Source organism: Ovis aries, chromosome 2 (assembly GCF_016772045.2).
Source record: "Ovis aries strain OAR_USU_Benz2616 breed Rambouillet chromosome 2, ARS-UI_Ramb_v3.0, whole genome shotgun sequence".
NCBI lineage: Eukaryota > Metazoa > Chordata > Mammalia > Artiodactyla > Bovidae > Ovis > Ovis aries.
In genome coordinates, this window is record NC_056055.1 from 240,512,989 (window position 1) to 240,536,036 (window position 23,048).

General features: G+C 51.5%; 2 protein-coding genes across 6 annotated transcripts in view; one reads left to right on the forward strand and one right to left on the reverse strand.

Annotated features, from left to right (window-relative positions):
- Positions 1 to 16,066, forward strand: part of CRYBG2 (crystallin beta-gamma domain containing 2) — a 30,089-nt gene extending 14,023 nt beyond the window's left edge. For all 5 annotated transcript variants that reach the window (XM_042244509.2, XM_042244510.2, XM_027965472.3 and 2 more), the window contains 16 exons: positions 3 to 132; positions 4,348 to 4,487; positions 5,269 to 5,395; positions 5,632 to 5,667; positions 6,015 to 6,151; positions 6,306 to 6,432; positions 6,688 to 6,827; positions 6,928 to 7,054; positions 7,314 to 7,346; positions 7,473 to 7,585; positions 10,972 to 11,101; positions 12,390 to 12,529; positions 12,909 to 13,032; positions 14,389 to 14,547; positions 15,628 to 15,787; positions 15,884 to 16,066. In XM_042244509.2, coding sequence (XP_042100443.1) covers positions 3 to 132; positions 4,348 to 4,487; positions 5,269 to 5,395; positions 5,632 to 5,667; positions 6,015 to 6,151; positions 6,306 to 6,432; positions 6,688 to 6,827; positions 6,928 to 7,054; positions 7,314 to 7,346; positions 7,473 to 7,585; positions 10,972 to 11,101; positions 12,390 to 12,529; positions 12,909 to 13,032; positions 14,389 to 14,547; positions 15,628 to 15,787; positions 15,884 to 15,972 — 1,912 coding nt within the window. In that variant the 3' untranslated portion in view covers positions 15,973 to 16,066. The remainder of the gene's footprint in view (positions 1 to 2; positions 133 to 4,347; positions 4,488 to 5,268; positions 5,396 to 5,631; positions 5,668 to 6,014; positions 6,152 to 6,305; positions 6,433 to 6,687; positions 6,828 to 6,927; positions 7,055 to 7,313; positions 7,347 to 7,472; positions 7,586 to 10,971; positions 11,102 to 12,389; positions 12,530 to 12,908; positions 13,033 to 14,388; positions 14,548 to 15,627; positions 15,788 to 15,883) is intronic.
- A 1,346-nt stretch (positions 16,067 to 17,412) lies between these two features.
- CD52 (CD52 molecule) lies at positions 17,413 to 19,047 on the reverse strand. Its single transcript, NM_001368857.1, has 2 exons — positions 18,941 to 19,047; positions 17,413 to 17,785 (listed from the first exon to the last, which is right to left on the reverse strand). Exons 1-2 carry the CDS (start codon positions 18,992 to 18,994, stop codon positions 17,639 to 17,641), a joined length of 201 nt encoding a protein of 66 aa, NP_001355786.1. The 5' UTR covers positions 18,995 to 19,047; the 3' UTR covers positions 17,413 to 17,638.
- Positions 19,048 to 23,048: the final 4,001 nt, after the last annotated feature.

The following is a 23,048-nucleotide window of genomic DNA, read 5'->3' on the forward strand; positions in this document are numbered from 1 at the left end:
AGCTGGGTGCTGCACGAACAGCCAGCATTCCAGGGCCGGAAGCTGGTCCTGCCTCAAGGGGATACAGAACTTGGAGCCCCAGGATCAGCATGGAGTACCCAAGGCATTGGCTCCCTGAGGAGGGTCGTCCGGGTGAGTGGCTGGGTGTGGGGGACCAGATGTCGCCTCATCTACCCTAAGTCCCAGGCCTTGAGGAGGAAGACAGGGACACCTAGAGCTGGGATTTCTAGGAGAGATCACAGGCTTGGAGCCTGAAGAGGGTTTATACCTGTATAGAGTCCTGACTGTGGAGCCAACTGGAGAGGAAAGGGATTCTGCGGGATGCTCAGCCTGGCTTGGGGAGGCCGAGGCCAAGCCGCACTAGCTCCAGCTGGAGCCTGGGGAAGGATGGAGTTAGAGCAACATAAATGGGTGGGGCTGGCTGTGGGCACTCACCACCCATCCAGGGCCCAGGTGTTCAGGCCCGCAGCCAGAGCTGAGGTGCCGCGCATAGACCCCCGCGCACACAGACGCTTCCCTGGTGGCTCAATGCTAAGGAATCTGCCTGCCAATGCAGGAGACAGGGGTTTGGTCCCTGGGTCAGGAAGATCCCTTAGAGAAGGAAGTGGCAACCCACTCCAGTGTTCTTGCCTGGGAAATCCCATGGACAGAGGAACCTGGCCAGCTATAGTCCATGGGGTTGCAGAGAGTCGGACACGACCACAGGGACTAAACAACAACAGCGTGGTCGGAAAGGACACAATGTTATATTTCATATCTCTAAGGTGGGGAAATACCATTTTCAGAACACAGGTTCATAAATCACTAAAATTAAGCGGACAAAACCATCTTGGACACCAGAGAGACCCAGAAAAGAAAACAGAAATCTAAAATCAGGACGTTTTGGGATTTTTTTTTTTTTCTCTTCTTCTTTTTTAATGGAAGGACAAAATAACTCTTGAGTCCAGAGCTGTTGCAATCCTCCTGGTAAGAGAGGAAGAGAATCTTATGTTAACTAGGGCAGTGGCCCAGCCATGCAAAAGAGGGGACAAGAATTTTCAAACCCTCTCCAGAAACACACAAATGTTTGCAGACAATTTATTGTGAGCTTCTCACAATAAATTCATCTTCATGTGGGAGGTAATTTAGGTACAAAAGAGAACCAAGGGCTTTGAAGTCTGGTGGACTTGGGTTCCTTTGATTCAGTGAGCATTGATTAGGTGCCTACTGTGTTCCAGGCACTGGGATGTGCTTTGCAACAGTGAACAAAAACTGCACAGCTCTGTTCTTGGCCCTGCCACTTACAGGCCAGGTGCCCTCAGGCAGCCCACTTAACCTCACTGAGTCTGACTTTCCTAGTCTGGGAATGCCGTAACACTTCCCACTGGGAAGACCAAATGAGAAGGGGTAGGACAGGACCTTAGCATATGTCTTACACTCAGTAGATGTTTCATAAACATTTTAAAAAATACTTATTTATTTACTTCCTCAGCTATGCTGGGTCTTAGTTGCAGCATCTGGGGTCTAGTTCTCTGACCAGGGATCAAACCTGGGCCCCCTGTATTGGGGGCCCAGCATCTTAGCCACTGGATGACTGGAGAAGTCCCTGTTTCATAAACATCTGATGAAGAAGCGAGTGAATGAAAATGATCCTGATGAAGAAGAAACACCCAGAAATGCAGAAAGGATCTGTAGCTTCCTGAGATGCAGAGCAGGTGGAGGCCAGTTTCACTTCAGTTCAGTTCAGTCACTCAGTCGTGTCCGACTCTCTGTGACCCCATGGACTGCAGCATGCCAGGCCTCCCTGTCCATCACCAGCTCCCGGAGCTTACTCAAACTCATGTCCATTGAGTCAGTGATGCCATCCAACCATCTCATCCTCTGTCGTCCCCTTCTCCTCCCACCTTCAATCTTTCCCAGCATCAGGGTCTTTTCCAAGGAGTCAGTTCTTTGCATCAGGTGGCCAAAGCAGTGGAGTTTCAGCTTAAGCATCAGTCCTTCCAGTTTAGGAAGGGGTAGAAATTGGTAATGGCACCCCACTCCAGTACTCTTGCCTGGAAAATCCCATGGATGGAGGAGCCTGGTGGGCTGCAGTCCACTGGGTCGCAAAGAGTTGGACACAACTGAGTGACTTCACTTTGACTTTTCACTTTCATGCATTGGAGAAGGAAGTGGCAACCCACTCCAGTGTTCTTGCCTGGAGAATCCCAGGGACAGGGGAGCCTGGTGGGCTGTCTATGGGGTCGCACAGGGTCAGACACGACTGAAGCAACTTAGCAGCAGCAGCAGCAGAAATTGGTATAGAGTTGAAATTGTATACAAAGAAGGATCAAATTCAGATCTCCAGAAATGGCTGTCCATCCTGCCCATCCCTCCACCAGGCTGGAAATGAGGTTCCCAGAGGCAGGGCAAAGGGCATGGTACTTGGCAGGCTCCTTCTGAGAACTTTGGTCTTAGGTCCCAAAGGGCCAGCGAGAGAGGGACCAGCGAGGGCTTTGGACTCAGGCTTATCTGGCTGACATTGCAGAGAACACCCCAGTTGTTTCTGGCTTCTGGGGAGAAGCCCCTGGCAGCCCCAGCTGAACAGACTTGGGGAAGGCAGGTGTGGACGGGGGTAGTCTCTGAAGGGTGATGGGTGGTTTTGTTTTTATCTTTTGACTATGCCACACGGCATATGGGATCTTAGTTTCCTGACCAGGGATTGAACCCATGCTCCCCTGAATTGGCAACGGAGTCTTAACCACTTGCTGTTGTTCAGTCGCTAAGTCATGTCCGACTCTTTGTGACCCCATGGACTGCAGCATGCCAGTTTTCCCTGTCTTTCACTATCTCTCACAGTTTGCTCAAACTCACGTCCACCAAGTCGGTGATGGCATCCAACAATCTCCTCTGTCGTCCCTTCTCCTCCTGCCTTCAACCTTTCCCAGCATCAGGGTCTTTTCCAATGAGTTGGCTCTTCACATCAGGTGGCCAAAGTATTGGAGCTTCAGCTTCAGCATTAGTGCTTCCAATGAATATTCAGGGTTTATTTCCTTTAGGAATGAGTGGTTGGATCTCCTTGCTGTCCAAGGGACTCTCTAGAGTCTTCTCCAGCACCACAATTCAAAAGCATCAATTATTTGCCCCTCATCTTCTTTATTGTCCAATTCTCACATCCATACATGACTCTGGAAAAACCATAGCTTTGACTCTATGGACTTTTGTCAGCAAAGTGATATCTCTGCTTTTTAATATGTTGTCTAGGTTTGTCATAGCTTTCCTTCCAAGGAGCAAACGTCTTTCCATTTCATGGCTACAGTCACCATTCACAGTGATTTGGGAGCCCAAGAAAATAAAGTCGGTCACTACTTCCACTTTTTCCCCATCTATTTGCCATGAACTGATGGGACCAGATGCCATGATCTTAGTTTTCTGAATGTTGAGTTTTAAGCCAGCTTTTTCACTCTCCTCTTTCGCCCTCATCAAGAGGCTCTTTAGTTCCTCTTCACTTTCTGCCATTAGCGTGGTATCATCTGCACAGATGAGGTTATTGATATTTCTCCCAGCAATCTTGATTCCAGTCTGTGCTTCATCCAGCCTGGCATTTTGCATGATGTACTCTGCATTTAAGTTAAACAAGCAGGGTGACAATACACAGCCTTGTCACACTCCTTTCCCAATTTTGAGTCAGTTAGTTGTTCCCTGTCTGGTTCTAACTGTTGCTTCTTGACCTGCATACAGATTTCTCAGAAGGCAGGTCAGGTGGTCTGGTCCCATCTCTTCAAGAATGTTCCAGTTTGTTGTGATCCACACACTCAAAGGCTTTAGCATAGTCAATGAAGCAGAAGTAGATGCTTTCCTGGAATTTCCTTGCTTTCTCTATGACCAACGAATGTTGGCAGTTTGATCTATTTTTCCTCTGCCTTTTCTAAATGCAGCTTGTACATCTGGAAGTTCTTGGTTCACATACTGCTGAAGCCTAGCTTGAAGGATTTTGAGCATAATCTTGCTAGCATGTGAAAGTGAGTGCAATTGTACAGTAATTTAAACATTCTTTGGCATTGTCCTTCTTTGGGATTGGAATGAAAACTAACCTTTTTCAGTCCTGTGGTCATTTCTGAGTTTTCCAAATTTGCTGGCATATTGAGTGCAGCACTTTAACAGCATCATCTTTTAGGATTTGAAATAGCTCAGCTGGCATTCCATCACCTCCACTAGCTTTGTTCATGGTAATACTTCCTAAGGTCCACTTGACTTCACAGTCTAGGGTGTCTAGCTCTAGCTGAGTGACCACACCATCGTGGTCATTGGGGCCATTACGACTCCCTCTTCCAGGGAGGTCCAAGGTGCTGTTTTACACTTCATTTTCCCACCCCTCTCCTTCTGCAGGACTACATTACCCCAGAGATCAGTCTGTACTCTGAGGAGGGCCTCAAAGGGGAGCAAGTGAAGCTGACTGAGGCCTTGGAGGACCCCCAGGGCCTGGAGAGGCCCCTGCAAGTGGCATCTGCCACTGTTTCCGCAGGACTGTGAGTCTGGGCTTTCTGGAAGCCCTTCATTTAACACTCACTCTGCTGGGTGCTGGGGACACAGAGGTGACAGGACATGGTTCCTGCCTGCGAGAAGTGCTCAGCCTACTGGCGGGGCCAGGCAAGCAAGCAGACAGTAGCAATCCGGAGTTCCAGGATGGAGGAGCACGGGGCTGCAGGAGCAAAGAACAGCACCAAACCAGCCCAGGTCAGAGAAGCCTTCCTGGAGGAGGAGACTCCTCAGCTGGGATGAATTGGCTCCGTGAAAGCAGGGGCTTCATATGTTTTGTTCACTACTGTGTCCCTGATGCCTGAAGCAGGAACTGGCATGGGGTAGATGGCCCTGAATATCTGTTAACTGAATGAATGGGGGGGGGAAAAAGAGTATACTAGCACCTACAAAGGCCCAGAGGTGAGAGATCTAAGCTTTGAAAGTTCAGTCTGGCCAGAGAAAGCAGCACAATTGGGGAGATGGGAGGCCCAGGAGGAAAGCCTCTTTGTGCAGCTGGGCTGTATTATGAGGCTAATGGAGAATTTTAAGCAGGTGTGGGTGCTAGAAAGAACTCTTAGCCTCTGTGTGCAATTAGAGACGGTCAGGTCAGAAGAGAGATCAATGGACTGGCTGCTGCAGGAGATGATGGGGGCCTGAAATGTTCTCCAGAGTTCCCTTGATCAGGGCTTCTCCCCCCAAACTCAATTCTTCCCTCTGCACCTTCCACCCCATCCACTAATCTGTATTCCTGGGAGTCTAGGGTGCAGCTACTTCTCTGCCTTCTTCCAGGTGGCTTCTATACCCCAAACCCTTCTTTGAAGATACTCCCTGCATTCTGGAGCCTGGAGAGTACCCCACCTCAGAGGCCTGGGGAGCATCAGACCCCAGCGTGGGCTCCCTGAAGCCCATGAGATTGGTAAGGAGTAGGTGGGCCCAGTAGCCTTGCCCTGCAGTCTGGAAGAAGAGGCAGGGCCTGGGAACTCCTACTGGGAATAGGATTCGAGGAGAGGGAGGATTTGATCCTAAGGGAAGGGGGTAGGACATGGGATTGGCCATTTTTAAGGGTCTCAGGAACAAGTCAACCCAAAGTCATCAGCCCCAGTCTGTCTCTCCCCACCTCTGGGCTGGGGTCTCACTCTGTCTTCTCTGCAGGGCTGCCCAAGTGTGGAGAGGCCAGGGGAGCCCAAGGTAAGAGCCTGGGCTTCAGGGTCAAAGCGGGCCTTTGGGTAGGGGGTGTGTATGTGTGTGTATGCACCATGGCCTGGACTAGAAGATGGAGAGGAGGGCGCTGGGGCCAGAGGCTGGGTCTGGGGGCAGGTGGTGGTGGTGATGGTGGAAGCCGACTGATTCATTGGGAACCTGCTTTTGATGTAGAAGGACCAAGTCACAGGTCAGAGAAGAGAAAGGAGTCAGGGGAGGGCATGGGGCTCAAGCGAGGGACTGGGAGGGCTTAGCTCTGGGCTGATGCTGGCGAGAGTCATCCGAGGATGGCTGGGTGGGTCTGGTCCAACCCCACGCTGCCCCTTCCCCCACAGGCTGTGGTGTATGAGGCCCCAGGGTTTCAGGGCCGGAGCTGGGAAGTGAACAGAGACATCTACAACCTGCAGCAGCCAGAGGATAGCCAGAGCCCCAGCTTGGCCTCTGTGGGGTCCCTGCGAGTTCTCGGGGGCTGGTGAGGACTCAGGACCCTTCCTTCTACCTCATCCTCCCCACTGGCCTCTACCCTCCAGGGTGGGGATGACCTGGGCTGCCTGGGGGTGGGGGCAGCTACTTCACAATCCGTGGGCTTCCTGTGACTCCCTGCTCATCTGTCTCCCCCTGCTCAGCTGGGTGGGCTACGAGAAGGAGGGTTTCCGGGGTCACCAGTATCTGCTGGAAGAGGGAGAATACGCTGATTGGTCACGCTGGGGAGGCTATAACGAGGTGTTGACCTCCCTGCGGGTCATCCGAACGGTAAGCAAGAGCAATTGGGACATTCAGCGGGTACCCTCTGTTGAGAGAATTTGTGCCTCCTCTCCTTGTTCTCCAGGGTAGTGGAAGTCTTCCTGGAGTCTAGCCTCTCTCCCTCCTGCTGCCCTTCCCCAGCCCACCCTGATCACCTCACCCCAAAGTCCTTTAGTGGGATGCGTCCTAGGGGTCTGGGCACTCCCAGGGGTTTCCTTCTGTCCGTCCGTGAGCCGGGAGCAATCGACTGTCCCTCGGGCCTAGGACTTCGGGGATCCAGCCGTGGTGCTGTTTGAGGCCATGGACTTCGAGGGGCCGGGCGTGGAGGTGAGCGAGGCATTGCCAGACGTGGAGCTGGCGGGACACGGCCCCAGAACGCAGGCCATCCACGTGCTCAGCGGCGTGTGAGTGACTAGGGGGCTCCGGGGAGCTGGGCGGGCCGGGGGCGGCTCCAGCAGAGGCGTCGGCTCCGCCCCGCTGACCCGCACCCCGCCCTTCCTGCAGGTGGGTGGCGTATCAGGAGGTGGGTTTCTCCGGGGAGCAGTACGTGCTGGAGAAGGGCGTGTACCGCAACTGCGACGACTGGGGCTCGGGCAACAGCGCCCTCGCCTCGCTGCAGCCGGTCCTTCAGGTGCGTGGCGGCCGCAGGAGCCGGGCCTCTTGGTGGGGAGGGGTCTGGGGTCTGGGCTGTGCCTGCTTCAGTGGAGGCGGGACTAGAAGGAGCAGGCCTGGAGCTCCTGGGGGCGGGGTCTCCTGAAAGGGGGCGGAGTCAACACAGACTCCAGACTCCGCGCGAACTGCGAAAAGGGTCTGGAATATTGACACCAGAGGCGTTGAGGCTAGGGGCTAGTACTCTCGTTGAATCTCAAAACTTTGGTCCCTTCCTTCAGGTCGGGGAGCACAATCTGCACTTTATCTCAAAGGTAAGGAGGTGGTTGGGGCCTCTGTCTCCTCACCCTCATTTAAAATCTCTCCGTCTCTTCCCCATTCTCTCCCCCTCAACTCCATCACCCTCCTTCACTCTCACCTCTTCCCGTCTCTGCTGCCAGATTCAGCTTTTCTCCGGCCCCGACTTCCTGGGTGACCACATCTCTTTTGAAGATGACCAGAGATCTCTGCCCACCGCCTTCCAGCCCCAGTCTTGCCGAGTCCACGGCGGCAGGTGAGGACGTGGGAAAGGGGAGACTGGGCCTGTGGGCGCCTGCCCTGGAGCGCTTAGCTCAGCTTGGAAATCGAGGCTGCAGTTAGAAGGTTTTTGTTTGAAATGACTTCCTTCCTTTGGCTTCCTTGGGGTAAGCTCTTCTGCCCCGAGAATCATGCAATCTTAAAAGAAACAAAGCAAAATAAAGTTTTAATAGCAAATGTAAACATTGTAGACAGTATAAAGAACTTCAGTTTTCATTCACCGCTCTGCCTTTTTTTTTTTTTTTTTTTGGTAGAATATTTTAAATCCCCAACCCAACATAAAATTTCACAGGTAAATAATTCAGTATATATCTCTAACAAGAAAGGACACACGGCCTCAAGTTATTATCACATATGATAAAATGAGGAGTAATTTATTATTACCTAATACCCAGTCCATGTTCAAATTCCTCCCGTTATCTCAAAAAATGCCTTTGTGAAATTCGTTTGTTTTTCTTAGAATCCAGACAGGGTCCACACATCACATTTGGTCCATTTGATCTCTAATGTATAGCAGTCCCCTCCCCTTCTTTTTGTCTGATACCATTTATTCGTTTAAAGAAACCCAATAATTTGCCCTGTAAGTTTTCCATCTTCTGTGTTGTAGATGATTGCTTCCTTTTAAGCTTGTTCCTCTGTGCCCCATATTTCCTGTGAACAGGTAGTTTACCTCCAGAGGCTTGCTGAGATTCAGGGTGTTGTGTTTCTTTGTCAAGAATATTATATACGTGGTACATGTACTTCCCACTGCACCACATCAGGATGCACGTGTCTCGTTGTCCCTTTTTAAATGATATTAAGATCCCTACATTATAAGATTCCTCAGTGACCTTTATTTAATGATATCTAGTATCCATCGCTAGGAGTCGGATACGACTGAGCGACTTCACTTTCACTTTTCACTTTCATGCATTGAAGGAGGAAATGGCAACCCACTCTAGTGTTTTTGCCTGGAGAATCCCACGGATGGGGGAGCCTGTTGGGCTGCATGTCGCACAGAGTCGGACACGACTGAAGCGACTTAGCAGCAGCAGCAGCAGCAGCAGTATCCATTGATGACAATTGCCTAGACTCATTATTTCTTTAGAGGTTACAAAATGATTTTCTAAGTTTTGTTATTCATTCTACATATATTAGCTGGAATACTTCTATAAAGAAGAACTTTCCCTTTTTAACTATTTATTTACCTGAAATACTTTCTGCAAAAAAGGCAGTTTGATCCTTTCCCAAGAGTCAGTGTTTGCCCCTTTCTCTTTATCAATTTTCAGAATAATTTTTGAATCAGTGCCCTAGCAACCACCAAAGCTGACCAATGAAGATTTTTTAAAAAGTATTGTTATGGACTCATGGGTTTTTATGTCTATGAAAGGCTCCGGTCCTCTGGAGTCACTATTCTTTTGTGTACTCAAATTACTTCACCTTTGGCAAATGGACGCCCCTCCGGATTGCTTCCTGGGTACTTTTAAAAAATGTGTATGTTTATTTTTTACTGCATCGGGTCTTTGTTGCACTGCCAGGGCTTCTCTCTGTGGCAGGTGGGCTGCCCTAAAGCATGAGGGATTTTAGTTCCCGCACCAGGGCTTCAACCCGAGTCTTCTGCATTGAAAAGTAGATTCTTAATCATTGAACCATCAGGGAAGTCCCTTTCCTGGGTACTTTTGATATGATCCCAATAGTTTTTTTTTTTTTTAATAACTTCCTGTTTTTTCTGGTACAATAAGATGTTCCTGGATCATTTTGTATATATTTTTTGCCTCTAACCTGGAGTCACTTCCCAAAGAATCCTGGTTGCTTTTAATGGATAATGCTCTTTGAAGACCAAAAATTTGCATGCTACGTGTTTGAAAATTGTAATACTGATTCTACTACTGATAATACTGCTACTCACAGTAAAACCCAGTGAATGCTGTTTGAGGTTTCTCTGTTGCTCTTTTTGTCCTCAATACATTCACCTATATCCCATTAGGTATGTTCATTTCAAAATATTGTGTTGTTTACTTTTTTCTGTGCGGTTATGCCACCAACCTGATATATAATTAGGTTCATTTACATTGTTTACTTTAATTTTAGGAATACTTCTCATTTTTATTTAATCCTAGTTTTTAGTTACTGAAAATATTTATTGTGTTCCTGTCTTAGTTTGAGCTAGCAACAAAGTACTCTGGGTGGTTTAACAACAGGAATTTGTTTTCTCACAGATCTGGAGGCTGGGAAGTCCAAGATCATGCTGTTGGTTGATTTGGTTCCCTGGTGAGGGCTCTATTCTTGGCTGGCAGATGGCTGCCTTCTTGCTGTGTCCCCAGGGATCTCTTCCTCTGGTGGGATCTTAGTTTCCCAATCAAAGATTGAACCCAGGCCCTTGGCAGTGAAAGCTTGGATCCTAACCATTGGACTGCCAGGGAATTCCCTTCTTTCTCTTCTTATAAAGACACTAATCCCATGATAAGGGCTCCACCTTTATGATCTCATCTAAACCTAATTACCTCCCAAAGGCCATCACATTGGAGGTGAGGGCTTCAACCTATGAATTCCGGGGAGATACACATTCAGTCCATAAGAGTTCCAAAGTTAAGACTTAAAAAACAAGTTACAGCTTTGCTCATGCTACTTTTTCCTCTCCCACCCTCATTTTTTAAAACGTTTGTTCACTCATTTGTTGTTTTTTTTTAAAGATATAAGCAAATATACACTATATATAAATTTGCATATACCTGTAGAAACCAAATATATTTTGTTTTCCTCCTTCTCCATTTTTTTTCACAGTAGGAAGCATATTGCAACCTGATAAATATACCAAAGACTACTGAATTGTATTCTTTAAAAAAGTGAATTTTATCTCAATTTTTTAAACAGGAAGCATACCATCAACACTGTTATGCACCTTGTTTTTTAAGACTGTTTGGAGGTCACTTTATATCCCTCTGAAAGCTCGTCCTCATTCTTGTTGACTGCTGTGTTACACTCCAGATTCGTGCTTCCGGTCCTCAGTTGATGGACATTTGGCTGCTGCCACTCTGCCACTGCAAACAATGTGTAGTCACTAGCCTTGTGTATGTGTTGTTTCGTGAAGGGTGTCCTTGGAACAGATTCTGAGAAATAGGCTTGCTGAGTAATTGTGCACGGAGTTTGGCGTGACTGCCAGATTTCTCCTGAAGGGCAGTGTGATTCCATTCACTTCTGTCTTAAGTCTGACTTCAGTTCGTGCTGCTGCAGCGCCTGGTCATCCTTGGCCTCCCCTGGCCTGGGGGATCCCCATCAAGGTTGCATTCAGTCTGCTATATCTCAGGGGGGCCGTGCAGGCCAAGGGCAGGGTGGGCTCAAATACCTACTCATGTCCCCCTATTCTTCCCCTTCCTTCGCCAGCTGGATCCTGTTCGATGAGAAGAACTTTGAGGGTGAGCAGTACATTCTGTCTGAGGGCGAGTTCCCTACTCTCACAGCCATGGGCTGCCTGGCCTCCACAGTCCTAGGCTCTCTCCGGAAGGTGCCCCTGGTGAGTGCCCCTGTCCAGTTCCAGGCACCCCTGAGGCAGAGGTGAGCCTGCCTCTTCCTACTGCTGAGTGAGCTGTCGGGCTTAAATCCAGCCTTCCTCAGAATGACCACAGGTCCTCTTGACCCCAGCGCTTCAAAGCCAGGTCAGCCTACCAGGGATTTATTGAGTCCCTGCTGAGATAGATCCTGGGGACCCTGAAATAAATCAGACACAGCCCTGCCTGCAAGGAACCCAGAAAGATTACAGCACAGAGTGGTGTGTCCTGAAACCAGGGTGGGCCAGGGCCAGGAGGGGCTGGTGCTCAGGGGGTGGGCTAGGGGCATGGGCAACCACTGAGGTGGTGGTTCTGGGTAGGGGGGAGTGAAGCAGGAAGATGGCTCTGTTGCATGGGCAGAGATGAGTGGCCAGGGGAAGGCCGGGGCTGCTGCGACAGAGAACCAGGACAGATCATGATGTCCTAGACCAGACACAAGCAGAGAGAAATGACACGTCCTATTAAGGACCTGGGGTCTGTAGGACTTGGCGGCAGACAGGGGACCAGTGGGAGCAGCTCAAGCAGAACGGCTGGCCCTGACTTTACCACGCTCCAGGCGGGGCTAAAAGGCTTCCGGTGCTCTAGGACGCCCCATCCTCACCACAATCCTAGGAGCCGTACAACTATTATCTTCTGCCTTTTTCCCATGTGAAAACTGAGGCACAGAGAGGTCATGCAGCTTGCTGCAGGTCACACAGCTGGTGACTGGCAGAGCCAGGTTCTCCCCAAGGCAGCCTGGCTCTGGAGTCCATGCTCTTTGCAACTCCACGCTGGGCTCTGAAAACATACCTGGTTCTGGAGCCTGGCTGTAAGGGCCTTGTGCAAGCGGTTTCCTCCTTCCAGCCTCAGTTTGCCTCTAAGTGGGGATAATCATGGCACCTACGTCTAGGGCTGTGAAGTTCTGATGAGATCAAGAAAAGCTCTTAGCACAGAATCTGGCGAATCGGTCAGCCCTGAATACTCGTGAACTGATGTTATAATGACCAGGGTTATTATTCTTACTCTTCTTAGAAGTGCCATTTACCAGGGAGGCGGTATTAAGGCAGGGGGTGCCCATCCAGCCCAGGCTACGTCTGACGATGTGGGCGCCCCCAGCTGGCAGTGTCCAGGAGTCAGGGGCCCTGTGGGGTGCAGCTCAGGAGGAAGAAAGCCTGAAATACTGACCTAGGAGTCACGTGTCTGGAACTGAGGGGAGGGGTGCTGAGGGCGGGGCTCTTGTGGCCTCACCCTTTCTCTGTGTCCCCCGGCCCACAGCACTTTTCCGAGCCGTCCATTTTCCTGTATGGACTGGAGTGCTTCGAGGGGAAGGAGATTGAGCTCAGCGGGGAGGTGCGGAGTCTGCAGGCCGAGGGCTTCAACAGTCACGTGCTGTCTGTGCGGATCAAGGGGGGCGTGTGAGTGTGTCAAAGGGAGGTGGGGGGCTACTAGTGCGGGAGGGGGAGATTGGGGGTCTCTGGGATCTTTCCCTACTTTCCTTCTACTCCGTCCAAGCCAGGAGGGAGCGGGGAGGGAGGGCAGCCTGAGAAGACTCACTGGACCTCAGGGCTTGGGCCCCAGCCTGGAGGGGCCTCTCCAGGACCCTACTCTGCCCTACAAACCCCAGGGCTCCTTTCCCGCCTCCCTCTCCACCCGCTCCTGTGGCCCAAACCCCAGGCAGAGGAGTCCCAGCCTGTAGGAAGGGGAGCTGGGGACTGTCCTGACGGCCGTGCCTCCTCTCCTTCCTGTCTGTCTGTCTGTCTTCTTCGCTGTGTCTCTGGCGCTCGCTGGGTCCAGCTGGGTGCTTTGCGAGCACAGTGACTTCCGAGGCCGCCAGTGGCTGGTGGGCAGCTGTGAGATCACCAACTGGCTGACATACAGCGGGACCCAGCGGGTGGGCTCCCTCTACCCCATCAAGCAGGTGGGTAGCATGGCGGGTTGAGCGTATCTGGGTCACCCCATCTGTCTGTGTGTCTGCCTGTCTGTGTGCATCCCACGTTTCCCAAATTCGGTGTTTATGTACTTTGGTCCTAATTTTTGTCCTACTATGATTCCTCTTGAACCGTTATCTCTTTAATATTTTCCTCTAAATCAACTCACTTTTTTCTTTTTTAACTTTATCCTTATCCTAAGGTATAATGTCCATAAGATCGTGGGTTTGATATGTGTGTGTGTGATTTTTCCTTAATAGACACTGATAAACACATTGCCATTACTTTTTAAACAAGAAGGCTTATTATCCACATAAGCCTGAAAATTATCTCATGTACCACCCATTAGCGAGCACGCCTCACTTTGCAACGCCATGTCTGTACCTGTGTTTCTCTGTCTGTGAATGCACGTCTGGACCTGTGTCTCATTTATGTGCAATGAGGGTGTGTGTGTGGAGGCCTGGCCACAGGGTTTGTGTGTGTGCAATGCCATTTGTATGCGTGTGTACACGCATGCGGCAATCTGGCAACGATCTGTGGCAGCCCTGTACGTCTGTGAGAGTGTGTTTGTGACTGCGTGTGGCTGTACTTGTGACAGTGTTGAAAGCATGTGTCTTCGTGTGAGGACACCTATACGGTCCCTCGTAGACCATCACTGCTAGAAGAAATCTTGGAGATTATCTCCAGCCCTCACGTTGTACAGAAATAAAGGCCCAGAGAAGTGGACAAGGCTTTGCTCTACCATCTTTGCGGGCAGTTTACCTCTGTGGCCCTCAGTTTTCCTCATCTATAAACTGGGGCTGATATGTCCGATCGACCTGTTGTGAGAGCTGAATAATGCTGTGTGGCCCTCAGAGCAGTATGTGATGTCAGCAGACATTGGCTGTGACCGCGGTTATTACTGTCGCCACCACCCAAGACCCCTGGCTGATTTGTGCCCAAGCCAGTGTCTGCCCTGCCGTGGTTCCTCTCCAAACTTTTAGCCAACCGGAGTGCCTGCTGTGAAGTCAGCAGGGAGAGCAAAGAGTGCATGTACCGGCTTTCATGTGTCCATGTGTCTGTGTCTGCTGTGCTGTGCAGCCACATGGATCTGGGCTGTATCTGCCAGTGTGTCTGTGTGCATCTCTACAGATGTACAGCTGTGTGGGTATGTGCTGTGAGTGTGCCCTTGGCATATGTGTGAGAAAGAAGGGGTGACTTAGAAGCAGGGTCCAGGTCGGTTTGGGGCAGGAGGGAGAGCCTGGGAGCTTGGGTTATTAGAGGGTCCAGAGTTGAGGGCACTGGGGGCCCAAGGGGGAGCATCCCTGCCCAGACAGCCCTGACTCTCGACTCCCCCCACTCACCAGCGCCGGGCTTATTTCCGCCTCTGGAATGCGGCACTGGGGGGATTCCTGACCGTGCCGGACCACGTGGAAGACATGAAGGCGGGCCGCGTGGTGGTCTCTGAGCCCCGAGCTGGAGGCAGCAACATCTGGTTCTATGAGGATGGGCTACTGAAGAACCAGGTACTGGTTTAGGGGCTGGGACAGCGACATCAGGGCCCTCAGACCCTCACAAGCCCACCTTCAGGAGTCCCAGCCTGTGCTCAGTCGGAAACAGGAGCCAGTCTTGGGTCAGAGAGGCAGAGAGATACAGACACCGGGACCTTGGGGAGCTGGAGAGAGCAGGCTGTGTACCCTTGGGCAATTCAGGCTCTTCCCTGGGCCTCTGTCTCATCTGCAAAACAAAGGGGCTAGACCAGAGGCTTCTAAGGGACCTCCCAGCTCTGATAACCTGTGACAGATCTGGGTCCTATTATTAATGACAGATTTGGGAATTCTCTGGTGGTCCAGTGCTTAGGACTTGGGGCTTTTACTGCCAGGCACCCGGGCTTGAACCTGGTTGGGAAATCAGATCCCACAAGTCATGAGGCATGGCCAAAAGGAAATGATAGATTCATTGAGCAAATCTTTCCTGAACACCCGCCATGTGTTTGGCCCTCCTGAAGCTTGCTTCCTAGTGGGGAGAGAAAGAAACAGCTTCAATGAGTCCTAGGTGTTGAAAAGTGCATGGAAAAATACATGAAGAAAGGAAAATAGGGAATACCAGTATCTCTGACAAGGGGAGCCCTTCCTGAGAAAGTGGCAGTGGAGGGGACACCCTGCAGATGTCTTCCTTGTGAACATCATGATGTCTTCACGTGAACATCGCATGGAATCCCTAGAGGGCACTAGAGGGCAGGTCCTATTATACTTCCCATTTTATAGGTAAGGAAACCAGAGCAGAGTTTAGTAACTGGCTGAAAATCACGTAGCCAGTAAGTATGTGGATGTTTGCTGCTAAAGCCTGTGTTTCAAGAGTCAGTCATGGAAGTCTTCCTGGAGGAGTTCATATTTTCCCAGCTCTTCGATGGTTTCTCACATTGAACCAGAACCCTTTCAACAACCATCCCCCCAGGAAAACAGAGCTCAGAAAGATCAAGACGTTTGCCCAGAGTCACAGTCCACGAGAGCCAGAAATTCAAAGCTGGGTGTATCAAAGTTGTCTTAGGTTTGGCAGAGTCCCTGGGGGAGGGCCAGTGCCTGACGATCTCCTGGGGGCCTCAGGTGGCCCCCACCATGAGCCTGCAGGTGATAGGCCCCCCCAGCACAGGCTCCAAGGTGGTGCTGTGGGCTGAGAGCCGCCTGCCCCGCCAGACATGGAGCATCAGTGAGTCGGGCCACATCTGCAGCCAGATGTTTGAAGGTCGGATCCTAGATGTGAAGGGTAAGTTGGGCATGTGTGTGGGAGAAGGCCCCTGAGGGCAGTGGAGTCCCCAGCTCTTTCTGACCATCTCCCCGTCTCTTACCCCATCCCCTGCAGGTGGCCGGGGCTACGATCGGGACCACGCAGTACTGTGGGAGCTGGCCAAGGACAGGGCGTCCCAGATCTGGACTGTCCATGTGCTTTGAAACCTCCCTGCCACCCCCCAGCCCTGGAGGCTCTCCCTGGGATGACATGTTTTTATAGGGTTTTTTGTTGTAACATAAACTGTTTTATACTGTGTTCCCAGGTATCCTTGGCACTGCACCTTGATATTTGGGGTGGGGGGCGGGAGTGAGGTTTTATTCACCTGCCTTCTGACTTGCCTAGGCTCAGGTGGGCTTGCTTCTTCCCTCCTTCCCGTTCGGGCGTTCAGATGCAAGGCCTCCCTCTGCCACCAGAGGGAGCCCTGGGACCAGACTGACTGCAGAGTGTGACCTTGTCACAGCCTCCCTGAAATGATGTGTTCCCGGAGCGCGGGCTATGGGAGCACAAACATGAACCAAGCCTTGGTCCCTGTGCTCAGGCAACCCACAGTCCAGTGGAGGATTCCAACGGGTAGGGTGATACATTCAGTGACAGGCGAAGAAAGGAAGTGGAGGCATGCACAGGGGAGGACTTGAAACTATATTTAGAGGCACAAGGCATGGAACACTGCCCGGAGGAGGGAATCCTCACCTGCGATGTGGAGAATGAGAAGGAGTCAGCCGGGCTAGAGGATGGCAGAGGGGTGCAGACAAATTCAGGGGTGGAAGCCTGGAAGTCCAGTGTGATGGGGGCAGGGTGGGCCGGGCGAGAGAGGCGAGTGGGAGCCACACCTCAAAGGGCCTTGCTCGCCAGAGCCTCTCAATTTCTCCCAACCCTGGTCTCAGGCCCTAAAGGTTTGATCTCAGTCAGATAAGCCGGGACAGGGGGTCTTGGTCCCTAACCCGGCTCAGAGAGGGCAGGACATAGTCCTTCAATCTAGCAGACCCTTGGCCTCTTGGCTGAGATCCTCCAGGAAGAGGCAGAGATGGGGACTTCTCCAGGGTCCCTTTCCTTCTCTGTTGATCCCAATTCCAAGAGGGGTACGAGTGGTTAGAGCAGCTGTGTGTCCTTCCTGCCTCCTAACCCATGGGTAGGTGGGAAAGAGACAGACAGCGGCCTCTTCACCTTTCTTAGCGCCCCCGTGGTTGGAGGCGTGACGACAGGAGGCTGGCTGTGAGGGAACCGCTAGAGGTTGGGCGGGCAGTTCTCTCTGACTCTGTTGTTCTGAAGAAACTCAGGTAATGGAGTGGGGGACTCGCCTCTGCAACTGTGGATACCCAAGGTCTGGGTGGGTGTGTGTGGGTCCTCTGGGACCTCCCTTCCTGAACTCCCAGGCACCGGTGACCAAATGCAACTAAAGAGAGGGTGACTACGGCAGGTTCTGGGCTGGGTCCTTTCAAGGGGATCCAAATGGGTAGGGCCCCAGCTTCCAGACTTTGGGGCAGGGAAGGTGGGGTGTGAGCTCCCTGGTGCCACCTCTCCTGCTGATGGGGACACAGGCAGCCCCTGGGTGCTGGCTCTTCGGGTCTGGTGATGTCCAGTGACCACACATAGGACCCTGCTCCAAGTACACAACAGCTTTATTGACCCCCAGCTGGGAGGTGCTTCCTCCTCCATGTCAGAACCTCCCTGTGTCAGCCATGGGCCCCACCCCAAGCTCTGCCCATCAATTCCTATAACCTGCTCATCTCTAGCATCAGCGCCTCCCAAGGATTGGGGGTGCTTCTCTTGCTAGTGATGATGGCCACTGTCTTGGGGGGCATGAGATGAGGGCTGGGGCGTGTCAGCTCAGGTGAGGTGGAAGAGCTGGATGAGGGTATTGATCAAGAAGAAAAGGATGCTGCCACCGGCCAGGCTGCTGAAGGCTGGGGAGCCACTTTGGGGTTTCTTGTAGGTGGTGAAGGTGCGGTTTCTTCCCAGGACTCCAGTTTGTATCTGCAAGAGAAGAAGTGGGGCAAGCCCGGGGAGGGGTGAGTCTCAGGTGTGTTGTTTAGAGACCCAGTTCTCCCACCCCCAGACTGTAGCCCCCGGTTCCCTGTCCCGAGGGTCGTGACTTCTGCCGCAACGTCCTGTGGGGAGGGCTGGCGGCTTTGGGCCACGACGGAGGCACGGTCAGAGGCAGTCCCCGGTCTGTGTGCCCCGGAACCTTCCTTTCATGTCCACCAGGCCACCCGCACCTCCAGCATGCAGGAGTTAGGGAAATCTGTGGCTCCAGGCCTTGACCTTGATAGCCCAGCCAGGGCCTTAGCCTCTCTGAACTGCAGTTTCCTCGTCTAGGGATGGGAAGAAGAGCCATCATAGTCGTGGGGGAGGTCACGGGAGACCAGCTGGAGAGAAAGCACCTGGTAGAGTGTGGGTGGGTGGAGGTAGGGAGGGTGTGGCTTTTTCCCCCAAAGAGATGGCCAGATGGTGATCAAGCTGTTCTCAAAGCCTGATCACCCTGCAACTAAAGCTGCCCTTGATGGAGATTAAGCTGTTTCTGATGGTGACCAAGGTGTCCTTAATGCTTGATCAGGCTGTTCTCGATGGAGAACTCGATGGCTCCCTTCTCCTCTACTGAGAATGCTGCCAAAGCTGCCTCTTGGAATAGCAGTTGATCTTGAGACTCTAGCTGTTTCTGGAATGGGAGATTTCTATCTTCTTAGCATTGCCAAACACTCAGGCTCCTCACCCGGGGTGGCGGTTCCCTGCTATCTCCATCAGGCTCCGTTTGAACCTCTCCTGGTCCCCCTCCTAACAGGCCCATTTCCCCAGGTTCCCTGTGGGGTGATGCCATTGTCACTCAGGGCTGTCTTCCCAAGCCTCTTCATCCCCTGTTATTCCACAACACCCTTTGGGGGCCTCAGTATGCTGGCACCCTGTCAGGGTGCCCCAGCCTCAAGTACCAGAGGCAGCAATGCTCAGGGGAAACCTCCCAACAATCTGACCCCAACCAGAAGAACTGGAAGGCTGGGAGCCAGGTGTCCGGAGGCCTTGGTTCCCATGGGAGGAAGGCTGGGTGCCAGGAGCCTCCAGGCCCTCCCCCCGCTGCCAGGCAGGTCTGAGGAGCTTGGGGTGGTGGTTCCAGGGACTCCAGGGGGCTGCTCTTACCTGAACCATAATCAAGAGGCTGATGGTGAAGAGGAGGAAGAGGAAGCCTTTCATCCTGAGAAGCTCTCTGCGGCTGTCTGGGCAGCACTTTTGGAGATGAACTCAGGGCTGTCTGCAGGCCTCTTTGGGCTTGGCTGCTTTTGAAGGAGGGTAAAGCAGGGAGGCGGGGTGAAGGGAAAGGAAGGAGGGCCTCTGGGGTGGGTTGGGTACTGCTGCTCTTCTACAGATCTTGGGATTGAGGATGCCAGGCCCCAGCTCCACAGCTCTGGCAGGTGATGGACAGGTTCTGGAGTGGAACTGGGGCACATCCCAGGGTATGGGAGGTGGGCAGACCCAGAGGCAGCTGGAGGGCAGTAAAGAGGGCCCAGGGCTCAGAGTCCTGCAGAGTGGGGATTGAATCTTGGTTTAATCACCTATCAATTCTGGGACCTGGGGCCAGAAACTGTACCTCTCTGAAAGAACTGCCAGAGAATTACAGTATCATTAAAAAATTAAATTTATAAAAAATTAAAATTATAGTATCATTAAAAGGAGATTGAGGCAGGGGATAGGCGCTGAAGGAGGAAAGGCTGGGATAAATTTAGGTTTCAAAGTAAGGTTGTGGACCGTTCCAAGATTCAGAAGAAAGGCTTGGGTAGCACAAAAAGTGGGGTGTGTAGATTTCTGTGAAAATGAAGGTGAAATGTAACAGGAATCCAGAAACCTAGCTTCTAGGTAAGCCCATTTCCTCCGGGCCTCAGGTGAGAAGACTGAAGTGGATTATTTCTGAAGTTTACTAAGACCTAGCAACTTGTGACTTGGATAAAGAAAACAGCAGATAGGTGTCTGTATTAGTCTCAGAGCGATAGGAAGAAGGCTAGTGGAGGACCAGAAGTTAACTAAACTGCAGGGGAAGGGATTTGGGGTGGGGGTGTCTGTGAAGTCCCAGGCAGGGGTGGGGGGATAGGGTGAATCACAAAGATGCCTGAACATTGCTCTATTCTTTATACATCCTCTCACTTTATTCTCTCAGTGGGACTCTGCAGCAGGTTCCATAATTACCCCCATTTTCCAGGTGAAGAAACTGAGGCTTGGATATTAAGTGACTTGCCCAAGGTAATAAAAGGAGGAGCCAGTTTCAGGTGGAATTGCATCCAGCTCTGTCTGAAGCAGCAGCCGTGTATGTAACCTCCGGGGCTGTCCTAGAAGTCACCGATTAAGTCTTCATTCCCTGCCTGGCTCCCTCCTGGAGGACCCAAGGGTTCTTTCTGTAGCCCAGTTTCAGCTTCACTCACTCTCCCTTCCTTAGCCTATTCTGTGTCTGGTTTGCATGCCCGGCAGTAAAAGAAAGTCCCCTCTCTCGCTTCTCTGCTCCGGTTTTGGGCCGTCTGTAGCAAGCCTCAGAAAAACTTGAGTGAGCCCTTAGGGCCTCCAGCCCTGGCTAAAAAGAAACGAAGGGAAAAACAAAGCAAAACAAAACCCTGAAAGTCAGGCTGGTGAAAGCCAGGAAGTGAAAAGGAAGGGGCAGGAATCCTGAGGCTCCCGGGGAGAGGAGGTGGGTAGGGAAGGAAGTGTGTGAAGCCCTCCACTACCTGCTCAAAAAGTGAAAGTCGCTCAGTCGTGTCTGACTCTTTGTGACACTATACAGTGCATGGACTTCTCTAGGCCAGAATACTGGAGTGGGTAGCCTTTCCCTTCTCCAGGGGATCTTCTAACCCAGGGATCAAACCCAGGTCTCCTGCATTGCAGGCAGATTCTTTACCAGCTGAGCCACAAGTAAAGCCCCAAACTGGAGAATGCGGGCATTAATCCCACTACCTCTTGCATGCTCAGCGAGCGCGATACTATTTGAGCTAATTCCCCACACCGATAGGTAAGCCCGCCTCACGTATCATGGCCCACCCCCATCAGCTCCTTCACCTGAGGCAGCTCCTGACCCTTAACCTCACCACGCTGGCTGCCTTTGGTGCAAGTGGGTGGGTGAGAGTCCATAAGGCACAGATGCCAGAAGGGCCCTGGCCCAGGAGACAAGAGGCCCAGGTTGAAGCCCAAGATGGCCCTGCTGAAACTGGCTCCATCCCACTGGGCGGGCAGCCTTCCCCTTACAAAGAGGCGGCTAAGACAGGCTAAACCCTGGCTCCTTTCTCCATGCTGCGGATTCGTGTGATGATACTTAAATGCCAAACTCATATCTGCACAAACATTCTTACAAACCCCAGAAATTTCATTTCCACATCCTGAGTCTCTGCTGTTGTTTGAGCTTGAGATGCTAGTGGTTGGGAGATCTGGGTGCTGGAAGGCTTTTTAGAGTTTGGGACTTGTGACTTGGAGGGATGTCTGGAGTCTGTTAGTACCTGAGAGAAGTGGGGCTTCAAACTTCCTCTCCTGCCCTCTGAGCAGCTTCATTCTGTCTTAACACCATCTGGATAGACAGAACCCTGGTTGCAAAGCTTAAAGAGCTTAGAGAGACCCCCATTTTACAGATGGGAAAATTGAGGACCCAAGAAGGGCAGATTAATGCAGAGCTAAAGAGAGAACCTAGTCTGTCTCTAGATTTTCCTGCCCTACCATACACCTTCTCCAAACCTGACTTGGGAAATCTCAATCCATAGCCCCTACATACCCCCGGAATCAGACCTAAACTCCTTGCTGCTGCTGCTGCTAAGTCGCTTCAGTCGTGTCCGACTCTGTGCGACCCCATAGACGGCAGCCCATGAGGCTCCCCTGTCCCTGGGATTCTCCAGGCAAGAACACTGGAGTGGGTTGCTGTGTCCTTCTCCAATGCATGAAAGTGAAAAGTGAAAGTGAAGTCGCTCAGTTGTGTCCGATTCTTAGTGACACCATGGACTGCAGCCCACCAGGCTCCTCCATCCATGGAATTTTCCAGGCAAGAGTACTGGAGTGGGGTGCCATTGCCTTCTCCGGCTTAGATGCTTAGTTCCACTTTAAACACGCCACAGTTGAGGTAGTGGAGAGACAGCCTAGCAAAAGTCTCTTTGGTAGCTAAGAATGTGAGACATGAATCTGGTTCATTGATACATGCCAAGCGCCTAGAATAGTGCCTGGCACATGGTAGGCACCCAGTAAGTAGTCACTGGGAGCAAGTGGCCAAAGTAGAGATATCAGGGAGTCAATCCCGTGGAAGTGATGGCTGGAAGCATAGACAAGGGCTGGGTTCCCAGGCGCTAAACTCCTTAGTGTGACTCAAAGCCCTTCCTTTCTCCCCAGCCTTCTGTTTTGGGTTCCATATATATCACACCCTAGCCCACAGCCACACCCATCTTGCATCTCTAGTTGCCCCAGGCTCTTTTACAACCCAAGTTGTTTTCTCTTTAAGGAAAGCCCTTCTTCAGTTGTTTTATCTGATCAGTTCAGTTTAGTTGCTCAGTCCTGTCCGACTCTTTGCGACCCCATGAATCGCAGCACGCCAGGCCTGCCTGTCCATCACCAACTCCTGGAGTTCACTCAGACTCACGTCCATCGAGTCAGTGATGCCATCCAGCCATCTCATCCTCTGTCGTCCCCTTCTCCTCCTGCCCCCAATCCCTCCCAGCATCAGAGTCTTTTCCAATGAGTCAACTCTTCCCATGAGGTGGCCAAAGTACTGGAGCTTCAGCTTTAGCATCATATTCCTTCCAAAGAAATCCCAGGGCTGATCTCCTTCAGAATGGACTGGTTGGATCTCCTTGCAGTCCAAGGGACTCTCAAGAGTTTTCTCCAACACCACAGTTCAAAAGCATCAATTCTTCGGCCCTCAGCCTTCTTCAAGGTCCAACTCTCACATCCATACGTGACCACAGGAAAAACCATAGCCTTGATTAGACGGACCTTAGTCGGCAAAGTAATGTCTCTGCTTTTGAATATACTATCTAGGTTGGTCATAACTTTTCTTCCAAGGAGTAAGCGACTTTTAATTTCATGGCTGCAGTCACCATCTGTAGTGATTTTGGAGCCCAAAAAAATAAAGTCTGACACTGTTTCTACTGTTTCCTCATCTATTTCCCATGAAGTGATGGGACCAGATGCCATGATCTTCGTTTTCTGAATGTTAAGCTTTAAGCCAACTTTTTCACTCTCCTCTTTCACTTTCATCAAGAGGCTTTTAGCTCCTCTTCACTTTCTGCCATAA